Source organism: Dryas octopetala, chromosome 4, assembly GCF_963921425.1.
Source record: "Dryas octopetala chromosome 4, drDryOcto1.1, whole genome shotgun sequence".
NCBI classification, from domain to species: Eukaryota; Viridiplantae; Streptophyta; class Magnoliopsida; order Rosales; family Rosaceae; genus Dryas; species Dryas octopetala.
In genome coordinates this window covers 7,295,967-7,314,696 of record NC_141369.1, presented here as the reverse complement: position 1 = coordinate 7,314,696, position 18,730 = coordinate 7,295,967, and the positions used below count along the sequence as shown (strand labels likewise).

Below are 18,730 nucleotides of genomic sequence, written 5' to 3'. Positions count from 1 at the left end.
TCTACTTTAATTCTTATTCTAACCAATTATTGTTTTTGAGAGTTTTTGGAAGGTTCAAAGAGTCCATGAAGGATGGCGAGCTTTCCAAGGCCGAGAGCAAGAAAGGGAAGAAGAGAACATTTGAGTAGACGATTGGCAACGTCTGGCTGAAGACGTACAAACTTAGCGCTGTTTGGGAGGCAACCCAAAGCTTTTGAAGAAATCAAGGGAGTGAGTCGAGAAGACCAAGGAGGCCGCGCCTACGCTTTGAGGATCATGGTGGCTGTGCATTCATTGGGCCATGCTTGCAATCCAAGTACACAATTTCTTTCATCCTTGCTTCATTGAACCAATTTTTTGTTTTGTTGGATAATTGTTTTGATTCCTTTACTTTAACTGATCATGCATGTTTGTTATTTCTTCCACATTGAGGACAATGTGTCATTTAAGTTTGGGGGGAAAGACAATTTCTTTGTTTTTAGGTTTCTAGGTTTTTCTACAAAAAAAAAAAAAAAAAAAAAAAAAAATTTATTTCTGTTTGTTTTCAATTAGGGTGTTAAAACCCACAACAAAATGCAATTCTCTAAGATTCATTCCACTCTAATGATGGAGTTGAATCCTTAGAACCGTGTTGCGACATTGTTTTAAATAAAAACAAAGTTTTGAGTTTTTTTGTTTTTAATTGTGTTTTTAGAGTCCCCAACAAGTTGATTGATTGTTTATGGTCTTTGAGAAGCATGTTTAGCATTGTTGTATATGATATGTGTTCTTCTTTTTCTAATATTGTTCCATAACCTATATTATGATTCTATGTGATTAGATCTTGTTTTCATAAGCTTGAGTTATGATTTGCATGATTTAGTGATTCATATACATTTTAGAGTAGACTTATATGACCTAAGTGAGCTTTTGAGCCTTGTCCTTCATTTTTCGAGTGTTAGACACCACTCTATTCCTTTCTTGTCATTTAAGTCGTTGTGTGATCTCATTATTCATTCTTTTGATCAAATGCTTGAAATACACATGATTCGAATCAATGAGCTAGAACTTCTCTCTTATTCTATGCAAAGCATGTTTATAACTACATGGAACCTAGGAAATGATTTTAGGCCCTGTTTGTTGTATTTTTAACCTTTAGTTAACCCTTTACTTTCTAACCCTAGTTTAACCTTAAGTTTGGGGGAGTTGCATCCCTTGACCTAATTTTTCTTTTATCTATGGTGTTGCATTGATTTGTGACTTTTGGAGGTTGAAGAAAAGTGTTCATGCATAGCTTGAAACAAAAAAAAAAAAAAAAAAAAAGTGCTACAAAAGTGTGTATGCCGTACCCAAAAAAAAAAAAAAGTGAAGTGTATGGGACGGTTCCAAAAGAAAAAAAAAAAAAAAATTTGAAATAGTCAAGCTATGTAGTGCAATTGTGGAAGGTATGCCTCTAAGAGTTGTGTTGGTTGCAATTCCATAGATTTAGCCCTTTGTTGTATACCCTTTTCATTGTTTTTATCACACCTAACCCAAGCTAACCCTTTTGAAAGTCCTAATTGATCTTAGGAGAAATGTGGTTCTTGATGTGGAGTGTAGATGAGAGAGGAGCATATGGTTTTTGATTTTATTTCAAGTATTTTGATATTCCTTTCATGAGATCATGCTTCCTTTCAAATGTGCCCTTGTTTCATGCTAATATGTGAGCTATTTGTCTTTGATTACATAACCTCTCTCACATATACTTATGAGTGCACGAATCAACCTAATTCTTGAGTGCTTTATTGTTGAGAGTATACCTTGGTGAGGATTGGAATTGAATCTATTTTGTATATGTGATCTATTCGTGGCGTGTCTAACTCTTGGGTTATGAAGAGAATGACCTATATGCACAATGGAGGAGTAAGGTATATTATTTGAAGCATTATTAGAATTTGAAGAATGAATATTATATATGCTTTGCTCTACTATGTTATTGTTGGTCATACTCATGATATCATTTGTTGGGAAAGTAAGTAGTTTGTTTTTGAGTCTTTGAGTCTTTTCTTTATTTTCTTTGCTCGAGGACTAGCAAAGTCTAAGTTTGGGGGTGTGATGAGTGTTCATTTTACATTATTTTATGATACTAACTCCCTAACCTAGAGTGTTAGAACTCGATACTTTTGTGTCTGTTGTCTTGTTTTTGTGTTTTTAGGTTAAATGAAGCAATGATGGAGAAAGAAGCTAAATGAGGCTATTTTGAGCTAAAAATGAAAGAAATGGGAAAAAGAATCTTGAGAGAATCTGCTAGAAGGATCTGAAATCTGAAAGGAATCTTTGGAGAATCTTAGACAAAATCTTTTGGGGAATCTTTTTTGTCAAGGTTGACTTTTGGTCAAAGTCAAAAGTCAAAAGTCAAAGGTCAAAGTCAATGGTCAACCGTGCCACATCATCACATGACATGGACCACACATGCAGCCCATGCACTATGGGCCATGCGCCTAAACCTAGCAGCCCAAGTCCATCACACCATGCAAGGTGGTAGCCCATGCACTAAAACCCTAGGGCCTATGTGCATCCCATTCAGCCCAAGTCATGCAGTCATGCGCAAGCTAGAAGGGAGGAAGCCCATCACGTCACTTGCAGCAGCCCATCCCATACAGCCATGCGCAAGCCATGCAGCCCAAGTCCATCACGCCATGCAAAGAGAAAGCCCAAGGAATCCTAGCTGAAAAAGAAGTCAAAACCCTGAAATCTGAACATCAAATTTCGACAGCAATTCTGTACTTCTCCAGAACGAATCAGGTAGCATGCCATATATGGTTGGAAAGATACGGATGTTAGCTTCGCAGGGAATTTTACGGATTTCAATTCCGAGTTTTCTAGCTCAAGATATGGCCATTTTAGTGGAGGTAGCGCAGCAGTTCCGCGAGCTGAAAATAAGTTACGCCCAAAAAGAGCCCAAATCAGCCCAAGGCCCACTTTTGGCCGAAAATTAGAAGTCTTAAGGAGCAAGAAATTCACTTAAGCCCATGTTCTTTTAATGAAACCCTAGCCACACCTTGTCTTCTCCTTGCCTCCAAAGGAATCCTCACCTCACCTCTATAAATATATCCTATTCTCTCATTGTTTAGGGTTCCCATATTTTTATATTTTCAGAATTCAAAGAGAGAGGGGGAGGCCGAATTTCAGAGGGAGAGAGTGAGAGGGTGGCGCCACTTGAGGGAGAATGAGAGACCATGTGCCGCAGCCCTAGCTCACCTTTGCCGTGAGCCTCCTTGCTGCTATGTCTCTTCTCTTCTTCTCTCTTGTGCCGCTGCCACCCTCTTGTGATGTTCTTTGTTTTTCTTTTGATTCTCTTCTTTTTCTTTAGTTAATTAGTTTGTTCTTGCTTTCATTGTGGATTTAATTATTATAATGGAAGTTAGATATTTTATTTTCTTTATTATTATGTTTTGAGTTTTTTATTGCTTTGCTAAGTTGGATGATGAAACTTTAATTGTGAGTTATGCAATGGTGACACTTGTGATTTAATTTCATGCATGTAGTAAATCCTTGATCTCTATTTAAATTGACTCTATTTGTTTTGCATCTTTGACTGATCACCTTAGGTTGCATGCATCTAGATTTATGTTGTGAAACTAAACAAGCTCGAAAGGATGATAGTTTCAGTAGGCAACAAGTGGGTATCCTAAGATAATATTCATGAGAAAAGGGATCATAGATGACATACAGTACATTAATTTGGAGCCATGCGCTATGTGTTTGTCACTCTCACAGATCGTAACGACTCTTGCATGGGTAACAGCTGCCTTAGCTTAGAACTAGGGAACATGCAAGTTAACTGGCTAAGGAAGGCCCAAGAAGCTCTTAGTTTATGCACAGTAAGGGGAGTAATTGCTAAAAGTGACTAGCCAAACCTTTTAGTAGACGAACTTTATTATATGCATTATCTTGAATTGCTTGGTTGTATTTCCATCAATTGGTGTGGATTCTGAATTCTTAGCATTGCAATTGTGTGTGTGTGTGTGTGTGTGTATGTGGTGTGTGTGAGTTTAACAATCTACAAACCCCCCCTGCCGTGTGTGTGTGTTTGGTGATTCTAATTGGTAAGTTGAATTGGTTTGATGTGTATTTACCTATTCCTCGTGGGATCGACCTCGTACTTATACGCTATGCTTACATGAGCGATTCGTATACTTGCGAGCTACAACTTGGTATTCGTTTCTAAATTCCAAGTAAAACAAGTTGTACAAAAAGGAGCAACAGTTGCGGGGAGGGGAGGGGATGGGTTGCAAGGAGGGGGAGGGCCCGTGTTGCATGGAAGGGCTGGGTTGCATGGAAGGGCCGGAGAAGGGAGGGAGGTGGGTGGGTCATTGAGTTGGGTGGCCGACGCGGGGGAGGAGGAAGGAGGAGGGCTCGGGGCTGGGGTTTCGGGGAGAGAGAGAGAGAGTTAGAGAGAGATGAAAGGGGTCGGGTGGGTCGTCTGGTGGGTCGCCGGCGTGGTGGCTGGGGTCGCCGGCAAGGTGGCTGGGGTCGGAGGGGTGGGTGGCTGGGGTTGGGTGGGTCTCGGGGGAGGGGTGGGAGGCGGAGGGCGGAGGGAGGGGTGCTGCTCCATTTTTATTGTTTTTATTTTTTATTTTTTTTTAGTTTTTAATTTTTTATTTTTTTTAAATAATTAGTTCATTTTTTAAAATTTTTTTATTATTTGTTTTTTGTTATCCACGTGGCATGTTTCTAGTGTGCCACGTGGACAAATAACGGTAGGCCTGACGGAAAAGTTGACGGAGGTACCTGGATGTGCAAAATCAGTAATTGAGGTACCTACGAGCAACTTTTTGTAATTGGGGTACTCAAGTGATATAGGGTGGTTAGTTGAGGTACTTTTGTGTAATTTGCCCTTTATTTATTTATTTATTTATTTTTTTTGTGTTTACACATCTTAACTTTGCCTTCGAAGTTTCCATGAAGCTAAATTTATACATTTCTTATCGGAAGAAGCAATGACGCATTCTCCTCTCTTGATATAAAATGTTTACTTGTTTGGAAATTGGAATATATTTTCGACACTCCAAACAAATCTCCAACAACCCCCACTTACCAAAAAGTGAAAATAAACGTTCAGTAGATAAAATTTTAATATTTACAGTTACAGTCTCAGCTGTAGTGGATTTCATACTATTATGTAAAGGTTAAATTTTACTTTTGGTCCTTCTAGTTTTGGGTTAAATTTCACTTTAATCCTTTTAATTTTAATTACTTTGATTTTTATCATGTACTTAATAAATTGTTGCAATTCAATATATAACAATTTGCATATCGTTCATTAAATCGTAAATTTATTGTACATTTGATCATATTTTTTACAAACCATTGAAATTTTAGTCGTGTACCAAATTATTATCAATTTAATAACAAATTTAACAAATTAATTGACGAAAATGCTAACGCGTTATTAAATTGCAATGACTTATAAAGTATAAGATTAAGAACAATTCAAACTATATGAGTCAAGTTCAACTTGGCCCAAACTATAAAGACTTAAAATAAAATTAAGCCTAATTTCAATTTTCTTTAAAAAATAAGAGAAAAAATTTAGTATAAAGGTAAAAGGGTATACGACTATACGAGGGGTGTGCTAAGCACTAAGAAAACCTTAAAAAGCTACTGTTAATCTTATCCCTAATTAGCCAAAGAAAATTATCAATACTCAAAAAAACCAACATTATTAGCCAGGCTACTTTGTTTCTAGATTATCTGAAATGGGTAATACTAGAGGGACCATGTCATTATATCACATTTGTGGTACCACATGATGTGGCTTCCTAGCCACCCTTGAGAGAGAGAGAGAGAGAGAGAGAGAGAGAGAGAGAGAGAGAGAGAGAGAGAGAGAGAGAGAGAGAGAGAGATATCAAGGGTGGCTAGCAAGCCACATTATGTGATACCACAAATGTGGTACAATGACATGGTCCGCTAGCATTACCCATCTGAAATTGATCATGGCTGGTCTACCAACTTCAAGACAAAGAAGGTTGAGATGAGATGCGAGATATTTAATTAAAATATAAATGTGCAGGCTAAGGTTGGATTTTACATAGGGGTCGGCAATGGGCCGGGCCGGGCTAGGCCGGCCCAAATTTTTTGGGTTCGGGCCGGGCTCGGGCTTGAATTATAGAAGCCCAATAGGATTTTCGGGCCGGGCCGGGCCGGGCTTGGGCTTTAATACACAAGCCCAAGGCCCGCCCATCGGGCTTTGGCTTGCGGGCTTGGAGGGCCGGGCCGGGCTAGGCCCGAACGGGCGGCCCAAAATGGGCCCAAAGCCTATTTAGACACATATATATCTTCAAAAAAAAAAAAAAAAAAGGATTTTGGCTATATTGTGATTTGAACATGAGACCTCACATAACAAGCTTCAACTCTCAACCAACTGAGCTGACTAGTTTATTTGTCAAGTTTGTGAATCATAACATATTTAATAGCTCTTTCGTTTATTTACTTCAATAAATTATTAATATGCTTATTAAGTTATTATATAATACTATTATGTTAGTAATAGTGTAATACCATAAATAATAAACTTTTAAAATTATATACAACATTACAACTATAATAAAACATAAATGTACATATGTATTATTATATATTTTATTACATATTTTTATAAACAAACGATGCAATTGTGTTGTCAACGATCCAAACCGTTCAAATTTTAGTTCCTCACTCAAAGATAATTTGTGCAAAAAATTAGCTCAATCGGAGATGTAAAAGTGACATAATAGTGATCAAATTAATGAACGATCGTGGTTTTTCTAATGATCATCGAATGGGTAGATGAATTTCGATTTAGCCGATTTTTTGTACGGATGATCTTTGACTATGAACATAGAAAATGAACAGGTCAGATTGTTGAAATCACGTTGTGGTCTTCATAATTATGGAAACAATAAGGTTTCAATGGGAAAGTTATTAGAATTATACTCTTCAAGTGTATTTATATGTAGAAGCTCACATATCGATCTTGTTTTCAACGATCCGAACCGTTCAAGTTTTAGTTCTCCACTCAAAGAGAATTCTTGCAAAAAATTAGCTTAATCGAAGATGTAAAAGTGATTTTTCTAAATGTAACGGTGGTCGAATTAATGAACGATCGTGGTTTTTCTAATGATAATCGAATGGGTAGATGAATTCCGATTTAGCCGATTTTTTGTAAGGATGATCTTTGACTATGAAAATAGAAAATGAACGGTTCAGATCGTTGAATTAATGAAATGACGATTGTGGTTTAATAACTTTAATTATACTTGTATTATAAAAATTGTATATACACATATACATTTATATTTTATTATACTTGTAATGTTGTATATAATTTTAAAAGTTTATTACTTTATTATTTATGGTATTATATAGTTTACACTATTACTATTTACTAACATTATAATATTATATAATAACTTAATAAGTATATTAATAATTTATTATAGTAAACAAACAAAAAACCTATTAAATATGTTATGATTTCCAAATTGGGCTTTGGGTCGGGCTTTGGGCGGGCCTAAACGGGCCGGGCTTCGGGCGGCCCATGGGCTTCAAGGGGATGGCCCAAGCCCAACCCAAGAGACTTTCGGGCCGGGCCGGGCCGGCCCAATTTTCGGGCCAAATCGGGCTTCGGACCTAATGGGCCGGGCGGGCTTCGGGCCTTGGGCTTTTTGGTGAGGCCTAATTTTACATATAGAGTATATATATGTAGGCTATGCGTGGAATTTGCATAAAGAGTTTAATAATATATCAAGCTCAAGTGTCAATATTATAAGAGCATTACACGTTCAAACTTCCTCATTTTATGACCAACCAACTTTGCCTCTCCGAAATGACCAATCAAAAGCTCACTTTGACTTTACAATTTTTTTTTTCTTTTCTTTTCCTTTGAAAATAAAATTGACTTTACAATGTTTGTTGGTAGATTGTAGAACCTGGCTAACATATGCTAGGTGCTTATCTCTTTGCTAATAACTTTTATAATATAAGAGAAGCTAAGAAATAAAGAGGGCCAACTATCAGAATAGTTATATTTCATTTAATGATCATTTAAAAAAAATAATTCAATTAAAAATTGTTTGGTTATATAAATTTTTTTTAGTAAATTGAAAAATGCTAGGTATTCTAAATTTATATTTCAAATTTAAATTCTAAATGATATGATGATATATGTGTCAGTTGTTTTATGTTAAATAAATAAACCTAAAATGAGCCTTAATATAAATTTATGAGATCGATACTGCCACATATATTTGGATACAATATTGAAATATTTAGTTATTATTTATCTATTTGTTTTGTAATCAAAATTATCTAGTTAATTATACCAGCAACTATCCATGTATTTCACAATGAAAAAAAAAAAAAATTGCAAAAAAAAAAAAAAAAAGACTCTTAATTAGCATGCACGTGCCAAAATTCTTGACTCAATATTCTAAAAAACAAAAGAAGAAAAGTCTAGTACTCAATCATATATGGAATTTCAACGATGCATCATGCATGTATTATGCCGTAGTTGCTATAATCTTTGCTCATGACGATTGGTGAGAACATTTTCTAAAGTTTGAACCAAAAAAAAAGAAAAGTTAAAAGAGAAGTTGAAAAACTTTGAGTTAATTACATTTACACCCCCAAGATTTATCGTTTTTTCACATATACCCCCTGAAGTTTCAATAATTACACATACACCCCCTGAGGTTTCAAAACTGTTACATATAACCCCCTATATGAGATGAAAAATTATGAGAAATTATGCAAAAAAACATGCTAAGGCGTGAAATGACCTAATAAAATTACTCAAGGTGTAAGGTCTAACCTCAAAACAAATATTTTCTTTTTTGTTTATTTATTTTTTTTCTCTTGTAGGGGGTTATATGCAACAGTTTTAAAACCTCAGGGGGTGTATGTGTAATTTTTGAAACTCCAGGAAGTATATGTGAAAAAACGATAAACCTCAGGTGATGTAAGTGTAATTAACTCGAAAAACTTTGTTGTTCGATTGCGTCACAATGCGTTGGGAACTTATGAGTTGTACATGTTGACCAAAACATGCACAAGACAACGATTTATGCATTTAAAATGTGATAACGTTCCAACTTCCAACTCACTAGAAGTACGTGAAATGTCGTTGGTATTTGATAAGTAAGCTTTTAGGATAGCAATTGCATTAATGACTCTCTTTGGGGATTTTTATTTTGTCATCTCCATTCATTATACATATGTGACCCCACGAGACTAAATCTTCCATGAGGCATCTCTCTCACATGAGGTGGGTCCCACAATCATGTAGATCGCACCTTATGTGAGAGATGCCCTATGAAAGAGTCTCTTGACCCTACGACGAATGTTTAACTATTTTAATCTTTACTCAGTATTGGTATGTGTGACTAAAAAAAAAGGATTTAAGACATTAATTGAATTGACCTATCAAGCATTTCTCAATTCAATATTTCAATTGTGACAAATAATTTCTTTTAATTTTTAGTTTCAATTTTCAATCTTCTCAAATGATTTTAACACTTTTAAAATAACTTTTTAGTAATACTTAATGCGGGTCTGAGATTAATTTTGGATTGAGGTTTGGGTTGGTTGATGAATTAGAAGTGATCTTTAGATGTCTTACATGTGCGGATTGTTCAAATTACAAGGGAGATGCTGCCGACACCCCTTTAGTGTTGGACCCCACATAAGTGAGTTTTCTTTCCATGTCTTATTCGTTTTCTTTTTCTTTTTTTTTTAAAAACCCTTGCAATTTATAGACAATAGCTTCAAAAATACTGCAAAAAATTAATCATGTAGTCCAAGATGAGCTGTTTTTCAATAATAAGAGGGTCCATACCTCTACATTAAGGAGGGTGTTTTCATATGAATTCCAAGGTCAAGTAGGCTGTTGTGCGCATTCAAAAGTTTGGTATCTTAGCAAGGACCATATATTATAGCATCTCTGTCTTAAGCTAACAATAACCCTCAAAAGCGAAGTTTTGCACAGGCCCAGAGGGTGACCTCGGATGAAAAAGAGGAGCCTAATGTTTTTTAGATTTTTGAGTGTGTAATCACAAAAATGTGTATGTAAATCATGGTGATGACCATTTTGAGGAATAAAAAGGGAAAAAATAGGGGGGGGGGGGGGGGAGGGGGTCACATAATCTAGCAAAACTTAGCCTTTGTATTGACAATGTTTCTTCTTAGTTTTGTTTGAATGCAAGTGATTTTCCAATTAGAAAAATATGTGATTTTCCAAGTCTAGCAGCAATCTTGAACAATAAGGTTGCATCCTACCATTATATTTGAATTTAGCGGTTGGTAAGAAAATAGTGTCAATGCCACTAATTTTAACAACAATGGTAGGTTTAGCAACGGGAAATTAGTGGGTTGGCACACCCTAGCCTAGCTCCAACACACTAGTACTGTTTTGGGTTGCGCATTGTTCTTTGATCTTGTTAACTTTATTTATATGTATTAAATATTTGCAGTATTATTTTCAAACCTAACTAGAGATCTCCTGAGCTGGAAAGCAGAGACAGAGCCATTGGTTAGCTAGCCTGGGCTGTAGCCCGGGCAAGCCCAACTGATTTTCCACTTTGACTATATAATTTTGGACCTGAATTTTTTTTAGCCCACCCACATATATATTATACAGCCCATCCATCTTCAACCCATTATTTTATTTTTCTCCTTTCTATTACACACATGTCAGATTAGACCCAGGATAGAGGATGACTTTCTTGCAGATTGTATGATATTCACATTGAGAAAGAATTTATTTATCAGTAGTGCTAGATATACCACATTTTTATACCATAATTTCATACCACCTTATGTGGCAACTTACATGGCATTCATACATTGGATACTAAAAAATAAAAAGAAAAACCCAAAAAGAAAAAGAAAAATTATGTCCAATAAAGTAATGACACGTGAGATGGTATAAGAATGTGGTATAAGAAATGTGGTAAGTATAGCATTATTCTTTATTTATAGTATTGATTTAGAGACAATTATTGATGAGTTATACGCTTTGAAAAAGCGTAAAAGCGTAGGTCACAATTTAAATATGTTGTGTTCTGTATTTGCATTGCATCTTTATTTATTGTTTTGTTGTTGTTATTGTTGTTTTTTATATATATATATATTTTATTTTTTTTTATGTATGGATTTGCACTTTGAGGAGTAGGATCATTACGTCCCCCCTATTAAGTGTATCTTTTCTTTTTAATTAATGAAATTCACTTGTACCATCGAGTTTTTATTTATGAATAAATGAGATAGGAAAGTTCAACCCACCTAAATTTTAAATCCTGCCTTCATCCCTATGGGAAAGCTATGAACATATGTGATGTTTACCCCCTACTGTACTATTTATGTGAGTGTAGATAATTCGATGGTTGACGATCTGGACAGAGATCGAGAGGGCTCAACACTTGCATCTTGTCAGCTACAACACTTGGCTATTTGGTTTAGATCATTTTTTTAGCTAGTGGTGGTGTTTCTTATGTCTTCCCGTAGGTGATCTTGTTTAGTAGTTGCCCATGTATTCATTTTGTTGCACTACTTTGTTAATGGCTGAATCACTATGGCATAGGTACATTGGTTATCTTTGTTTTGTATTAATAACCATCATCTTTTGTATGTTCGTTTCTCCGCTTGTGTAGATTCTTCCCCCAACAAAAGAAGAGATCTTGGTGAATTGCCACATATGAAATTGACCACAATTTTGCATAGCCCACTTGTTTCTCGAGAAGATATATATGGGTTATATGTATTGAACTTATAACCCTAACGGATTGGTTTATTTTATTGTATAAAATATTTGATGTTTATCCAAATTGAAAAGTGCAAGAAAAGTAAAAGACAATAAATTAAAGTGCAGGAAAATTAAATTGCAAGAAATTAAATGGTGATAAATTAAAGTGAAGAAAATTAAAGGTGCAAAAAAACTAAATCTATGACTGTGCGTAGCCTGTAAGCCACTTGAAACACCTATTAAACAGAATCACAAACTATTTGAAGGTTATGCTTCTGCTGCTACCAATAAAGGATGATATCAGAGACTGGTAGGGAGACTAATCTATATATATCATACTCGTCCTGATATTGCCTATGCTATCAATGTGGCAAGCCAATTTATGCATGATCCAAAGAAGTTACATATAGATGGAGTAGAGCGCATTTTGAGATATTTGAAGTATGCTTCTAGTAAAGGATATTATTTGCAAAACATGCTCACCAGAATGTTAGTGGTTATACAAACGCCGATTGGGCTGATTCATTAGATAATAGAAGATCTACTGCTGGGTACTTTATTTTTGTTGGTGGTAATCTTGTCACTTGGAGAAGTAAGAAACAGAAAGTGGTGTCAAGATCCAGTGCAGAGGCCGAATACAAAGGTATGACTAATGGAATATGTGAACTCTTGTGGTTGAGAAACTTGTTGTCTGACTTGGGATATAAACCTAAGGTTGCTATGAATTTATTATGTGATAACAAGTCAACAATTGAAATTGCCCACAATCCAGTTCAACATGATAGAATAAAACATGTTGAAATTGATCGACATTTCATCACAGAGAAATTAGAAGCTGGAATTGTTGATTTTCCATTCGTGAAGTCTGAAGACCAGTTAGTTAATATTCTTACTAAAACAGTGTTTGGAAGACTCTTTACTAGTGCTCTTAGCAAGTTGGGCATGTGTGGTGTCTATGCACCAACTTGAGGAGGAGTGTTATGATTCCTAGTGATTATGGGTTTAATTGTAATATTAGCAAATATACATGACTCTGTAATTACCCCTTATGTAACTAGGAGATTGTGTAAATGGCCAAAAAAAAATAGGAGATTGTGTATACTTGTATAAATATCCCATTAAGGGATAAATAAAATTAATTTAGAATTTTCACCCTAACACGTTTCTTAGCAAGTTCAACTTCTTAAGAAGGTTTGGAATTTGAATTTGCCCCCTAAGGTAAAAATGTTTGAGTAATTCTGTTATGGGGGTGGGTGGGGTGAAGCTGGGTTGTTTTTTTTTTTTTTTTTTTTTTTTAACTATTTAGTTTAAGGGTATAATTGGAAGTTTTGGAAAAAAATTTTAAAGGGTGGTCAAGAATGTAGTTTAAGGTGGTCAAAATAGAAGCAATCAAAATGTTTTTTTGACTCCTCGTATGTGGCAGGTTACGTAGAAGGCTGAGGATCCAAAGATTTATTCCTTGTGTGGATCATGTGTAATCTGCCAATGTGATGAGGAATCTAAAGACCATTTATTCTTTCATTGTCCTTTTGCTAGGCTTTGTGAAATTTCCTAACAGATTCTCCTTCTCCAATTGGTTTTAATGGCCAATTATAAGATTGGTTAATGTCCTATTGAAAATGGATTTCTAATGAAGCAGCTTTGAACATGGCCCTTAGTCAAGTTTTTTGGGAAATATTATGGCAAATATGGGATTCAAAAAATAATTTAATTTTTCGTCAAGTTATTGGCAAGCTAACTCTACTTCTCATCATTATAGCTTTGAGAACTGTGGAGAATAGTAAATGAAAGCCACATGATTTTCATTTGATGGCTCGGTGAGCAATGGCTTAGATGCAGCTTCTTGTTTTGTTTTTGGACCTCTGATGGTGCTCCTCTTATGGCAAGTGCTCAAAGGTTGGTTTTTGTTAATGTCTTAATTGTTGAAGGACAAACACTAAAGGATGGTCTTCGCAATGCCATTATTGCAAGCTATTCTATAGTTTCAGGACTCCAAATTACTGATTGACTGCATTCCTTGGAATATTCGTACTATCATCAAAGACATCCATCATTTGGCCTCTCATTTTGACAATATTCAATTTCACCACAACCTTGGTGAACCGAATTTTGTTGCTCATATCTTGCTACTCTAGGCCATTCACAAACTTCTAATAGAATTTGGACTCACTCTCTGCCTTAGGGCTGTTATCTCGATTTAGGCCGTTTTGATTTGGATTGTCGGGGCTTTGTTTTGTAATTTTCATTTTATATCATAAATTGATATAGTTATATATATCTCGCATCAAATGAAAATAATAATTATTTAATGACTATTTTGGAAAATAATTCAAAATTTTACTTAATAAGTGGGTTTGTAGAATATTTTAGTGTGTGGAAATAGTACCACTGCAAAAATTTAGAAATAGTGGGACTGAAGTTGGTATTTTATTGAAATAGTAAAGAATAGTGTACATAAGCCATAGTTCGTTGGCCAACAGGGGAAAATAACAGGAGAATAAACCAAGCAAAAAAAAAAAAAAAAAAAGGAATCAGAAAAAAGAAATGTAAATTAGCCAGTGCTACCGGATAGATCTCCAGAAATTGCACTTCCATATGAAGCTGATCCTGTTTGAGAAGCAGTACCACGAGCCTTCTGGATCTGTCGTATCCTGAAAGCATCTCTTGGCAGTGGCTGGCTCTGGACTGTAGTTTCATCATCCTCTTGCCCTAGCAATGATAAGACAAGATTTAATTATTACCAAAAACTTGCCAATAGTCCCCATATAAGATTCAGGAAGGCACGCGTGAACTCGACCGAAAGCAGTAGTCAGAAAATAATGGTTTCAATTAGAGGTGTATCTGGCTCATGCCAACGAATATTTCATGCCAGGCTATGGGATTTAAGAACCATAAATCTATGGAAACCAGAAAATGACAACGTAAATCCGTCCATCAGATACTGACTACCATGGTAACTTGACAATATGATTAGCTACAATATAGGCATCATCAACGGCCAATATTAATAAAATTTCTAGTGATTCAAAAAGCACAAATACGAACATCCCTACTTATGATGCATTTAATCCATTTTAAATAGAAATTTAGTCATGTCAATCCCTGAAGAGCTTCAAGTCGTATTTTTCTTTGTTGATATGTCTCTTAACGGACACAACAAATTCATCTTTAGAAGCACCTGCCTTAGACACATACAATATCTTTCCTGAACTGTATATATATATCACCACAGGAGAACGAAACACATACTATCCATATCTTTCCTTTTCCCCCTGGTTTGCTTGAAAGATGACCCGCTTGGGATGGGATGAGACTTGCTTGAAACAGAGAGGTCACTTGTACTAGGCGCGGGGACAGATGGAAATTGCATTGGGACAATCCCCGACTTCCCAGGCTGTGGTGTTGGTATGTCACTTTGCAAACAAATTGATAACACAACATCCACATCTGGTGTTGGACCTGAAAATTTCAAACAAATTTCCAATCAACAACAGCATAAATGATTAGGGGACATGAAATATCAATAAACCTTCATTACCATTGACAAACACCATGCATAGTTAATATTATAAGACAAAATATTCTCAATTTAATAAATATACCATAGAATCATGCAAATTCTAAACAATTTTCACAGGTCAAATCATGCAGGCATTTGTTAGCCCATGTCTTCATGGAGTATACACATGCATTTGTAAACTGATCACAAGTAATGACATTTCACTCCAAACTTTTAATGGTCTGTTCCGACTGAGAATTTAAAGTAAGAATGGATCTAGGTAAGTATACAGATCACAAAATACAAACTTTGTAAACTGGAAATGAAATCATGTTAATGTTAACTGAATGAAAACTTCAAAAAATTACCCTCGATAACTGGCAAATTTGATAAGAAGGCTAACAAAGCAGGTGGTGTTGCTTTTAATATTTCATCAAACGCACTCATTGTTTGACCGCCTACTGTTGCAATGATGGGATTTGACACGGTGCTAGAAGCAGTGGGAACTCCGGCTGCTGTTACAGTTTGAAAATTTCCAGCCCCTACAGTATTAAAAAAAAAAAAAAAAGGACAAGAACAAAAAGACACAGAAAGTTCAGCCATTGAGCATAAGCTGCTAAACAAAACCACAAAAAGACATCAAAGCCATCTTACAGTTACATATATTACAATATAGCTTTTGATGTTCTTGAAACATTAATTGTTTAGAAGAGGTTAAGAAAATGAATAACTTAAACTATCAAAACTGTCCACAGTATATTTGAAATAAACAGACTACTTTGGTCATTGCCCTTCCTCATATTGATTGATTGAAACCAGTAGCTTGGTTTATTTTGTTGCCGGATGGGTCAAAACAAAAATATCTTTCAAGATTCAAATTGAAAAAAGTGAACAAAATGATGTGTCTTGAGCACAACTAAGTTTAAGATTGTCTATAGAACAGGAGTTCATGAATAGACACAAACATGTAAATTAAAGAGGAGGTTAGCCACAAATGATACAAATAAAAATTTCATTACCCATAGAAAATGCCAAGAAATGCACTAGACAGACGTTGAAGATAAAGAAAGAAAATGGTATCATCAATGAATTGCAAATGAGAAATCTCCACTGTCCCTTCAACTGACAACTCCCGCCCAATCAAGTTGAATTAAACTAAAAGAAATATCCCGAAAATGCTTTGTCGTCAATGCCCATAAAGACGACGAAAGTCTGCCCCTTTCCAGTAACATATTGCTTTCACCCTCTTATCCCAAATATTATGCTACTTCTCTCCATCCAACTATCTAGTCACAGGGTTCCACTACTTGGTGTGTGAAAGATTTGTAACAGAAAGATAAAGCAGCATGAAATGAATCAGAATGATAGGTCTAGACTTTAGAGATTAAAAAATGTCCCCCCACTTTTGATTTATCTCTATTATACATGTTTCAGTTATTGAAATACAAAGCTCAAGTCAAGACCAATTCTTTCACCAATTTTTCGTGAAGTTTGCTTTATTGTTCTTTGACCCATTTGATTGCATGAAATTGATTGGCAAATAGGCTCACTAATTAAAAATTGAAAATTATAGCATAGTGATGGACAATTCATATCAAACAATACTGCTCAAACACATAATAGAGGTAAACTGTTAGATAAGAAATAAACAAGCCAGATAAAACGGATTTCCTACCAGGTTTTTGCCTTGGATCATAGATAACCATTTGATTAGTATCTGGATACACTACTTTTGTAGACACCGATGAATTGCTTATCAGGTCTATGGAACCCTTATCTACACCAAAAGGCCAGAAATTGCTTATCAGGTCTGTAGAACCCCTATCTACACCAAATTGCAAAGAGATCAGTTATATGAATAAACACAACAATGATACCTACAAACCCAGCTCCATTCAGCATAGTTGACTTCTCCACTTTCTTATCGATATTTTTAGCAAGCCACTGAAAGCGGAAATTTGGAAACAGAGTGAGGTACTATAATCAATACAGAAACAAAGAGAAGCATAAATTAGAAGCTACTAAGATTAAGCCACACTTAAAAAGAGCTTTTGGTCCTGAGTATGTCCTTGGTAGATTTGAAGTGTTTGTTATTTTATTTTAACATTAACTGTAGGGAAATTATGGTGTTCCTGTAGCAAGGTCACTACTGACATGGCACTGTTCAAGCCACTATAGCAGTCGACTATGCAAGCTTTATATACATTGTTGGCTCATTCCCTAACAACTTACGCTGTTTAGGCTAATGGTTGTCTAACATGGTATCAGAGCCTTGTTTGCATTAGGTCCTGGGTTTGAAACCTCCAATCTCAATTCCTCACTTCTGTGTTTGTTTGCAAGGTGTAGGGTGGGCTGCAACTATATGTTTGTCTCTCTCCCTCAATCTGTCTACATCCCCACATGCAAGATAGAACTTCATGTGAGGGAGAGTGTAAGCGACATACATTGTTGGTTCATTTCCTAATTGCTTAAATTATTGGGGCTAGTGCTTGTCTAGCACATTAGCAGGGGAATTCTTGGTACATTTTTGTTTTATAAGGCATTTAGTTTAAGGTAATTATTAGTTTGATTCTAAGGGCTAGGATTTATTAGTATCTAGGGGTTTCATCTATGTATAAGTTAGTAATCTTTCATTTTGGATTTAATAAAAAAAGCAAAAAGAAAGAATGCGTGTTTAGGTGTAGCAGTAGTGAAGTGAGTGAAGGGTGATGTATACAAGTATGAGGCGTCGCATCTGTCAATGTATGCATCTTCTGTGAGAGTGCACGTGTGAGCCCAGCTTGTACTTTTAACAAGTGTAGCCTTCATCAGCTATAATAAGTACAAGCTTTGTTTCCACATGTTGTGCAACAGTTCCTTTCTCTTTTCTTTTATTCTTCATATCTTGCTTATTTTGCTCTCTTATTCCTTCCGCTACTTTCTTTGCCAGCTAACTAAAACCTGAGCATATTTCAATCGAGGTTCTCCAATACCAATAAAATTTGAGCCAGCCCACTTGTATGGTTTGATTTGACTGTAATGTGCGTTTGTGCTTAAGGGTGTTGATATGGTTTTGATGGACATCTCTTTCATCCCACTTCTATCATTTTATTTATTGAAAAAATATTCCATATAAATAAAAAATAAAAAAGGCCAATGAAAACCCTAATTTATTCCAAAAACTTCCACAAACAACCAATCTTTACTCTCTATCATCCCTCTCATTATCACATCTCAATCCTAAATCTTCCAATTTAGGGCAGGAGGTTGCAGGATTTTGCTGCTGTTCTGCATCACTACTTCAGCAATTACAGATAGAACCAAAATGATTTTGTATATGAGTTTGCTTGATATTGAAAGCATGACTCCAAACAGTAACATCAATATATATATATATATATATATATTATTTTATAGGAAACTAAAACTTGTATAAATAAAGAGGAAACGGACAAAAGAGAAGATGGACATGAAGTCCATCTGAGCATAGACTACTCCAAACGCTTACAAGCATAAGAATACAATCAATACAA

At 35.4% G+C, this 18,730-nt stretch overlaps 1 protein-coding gene across 2 annotated transcripts in view; it reads right to left on the bottom strand.

Moving 5' to 3' along the window:
- Nucleotides 1-14,132: 14,132 nt before the first annotated feature.
- Nucleotides 14,133-18,730, bottom strand: part of CSTF77 (Tetratricopeptide repeat (TPR)-like superfamily protein) — a 31,969-nt gene continuing 27,371 nt past the window's right edge. For both annotated transcript variants that reach the window (XM_086241079.1, XM_086241080.1), the window contains exons 19-23: nucleotides 17,096-17,162; nucleotides 16,894-16,995; nucleotides 15,587-15,760; nucleotides 14,969-15,178; nucleotides 14,133-14,428 (exon numbers count right to left, since the gene is read on the bottom strand). In XM_086241079.1, coding sequence (XP_086097205.1) covers nucleotides 14,271-14,428; nucleotides 14,969-15,178; nucleotides 15,587-15,760; nucleotides 16,894-16,995; nucleotides 17,096-17,162 — 711 coding nt within the window. In that variant the 3' untranslated portion in view covers nucleotides 14,133-14,270. The remainder of the gene's footprint in view (nucleotides 14,429-14,968; nucleotides 15,179-15,586; nucleotides 15,761-16,893; nucleotides 16,996-17,095; nucleotides 17,163-18,730) is intronic.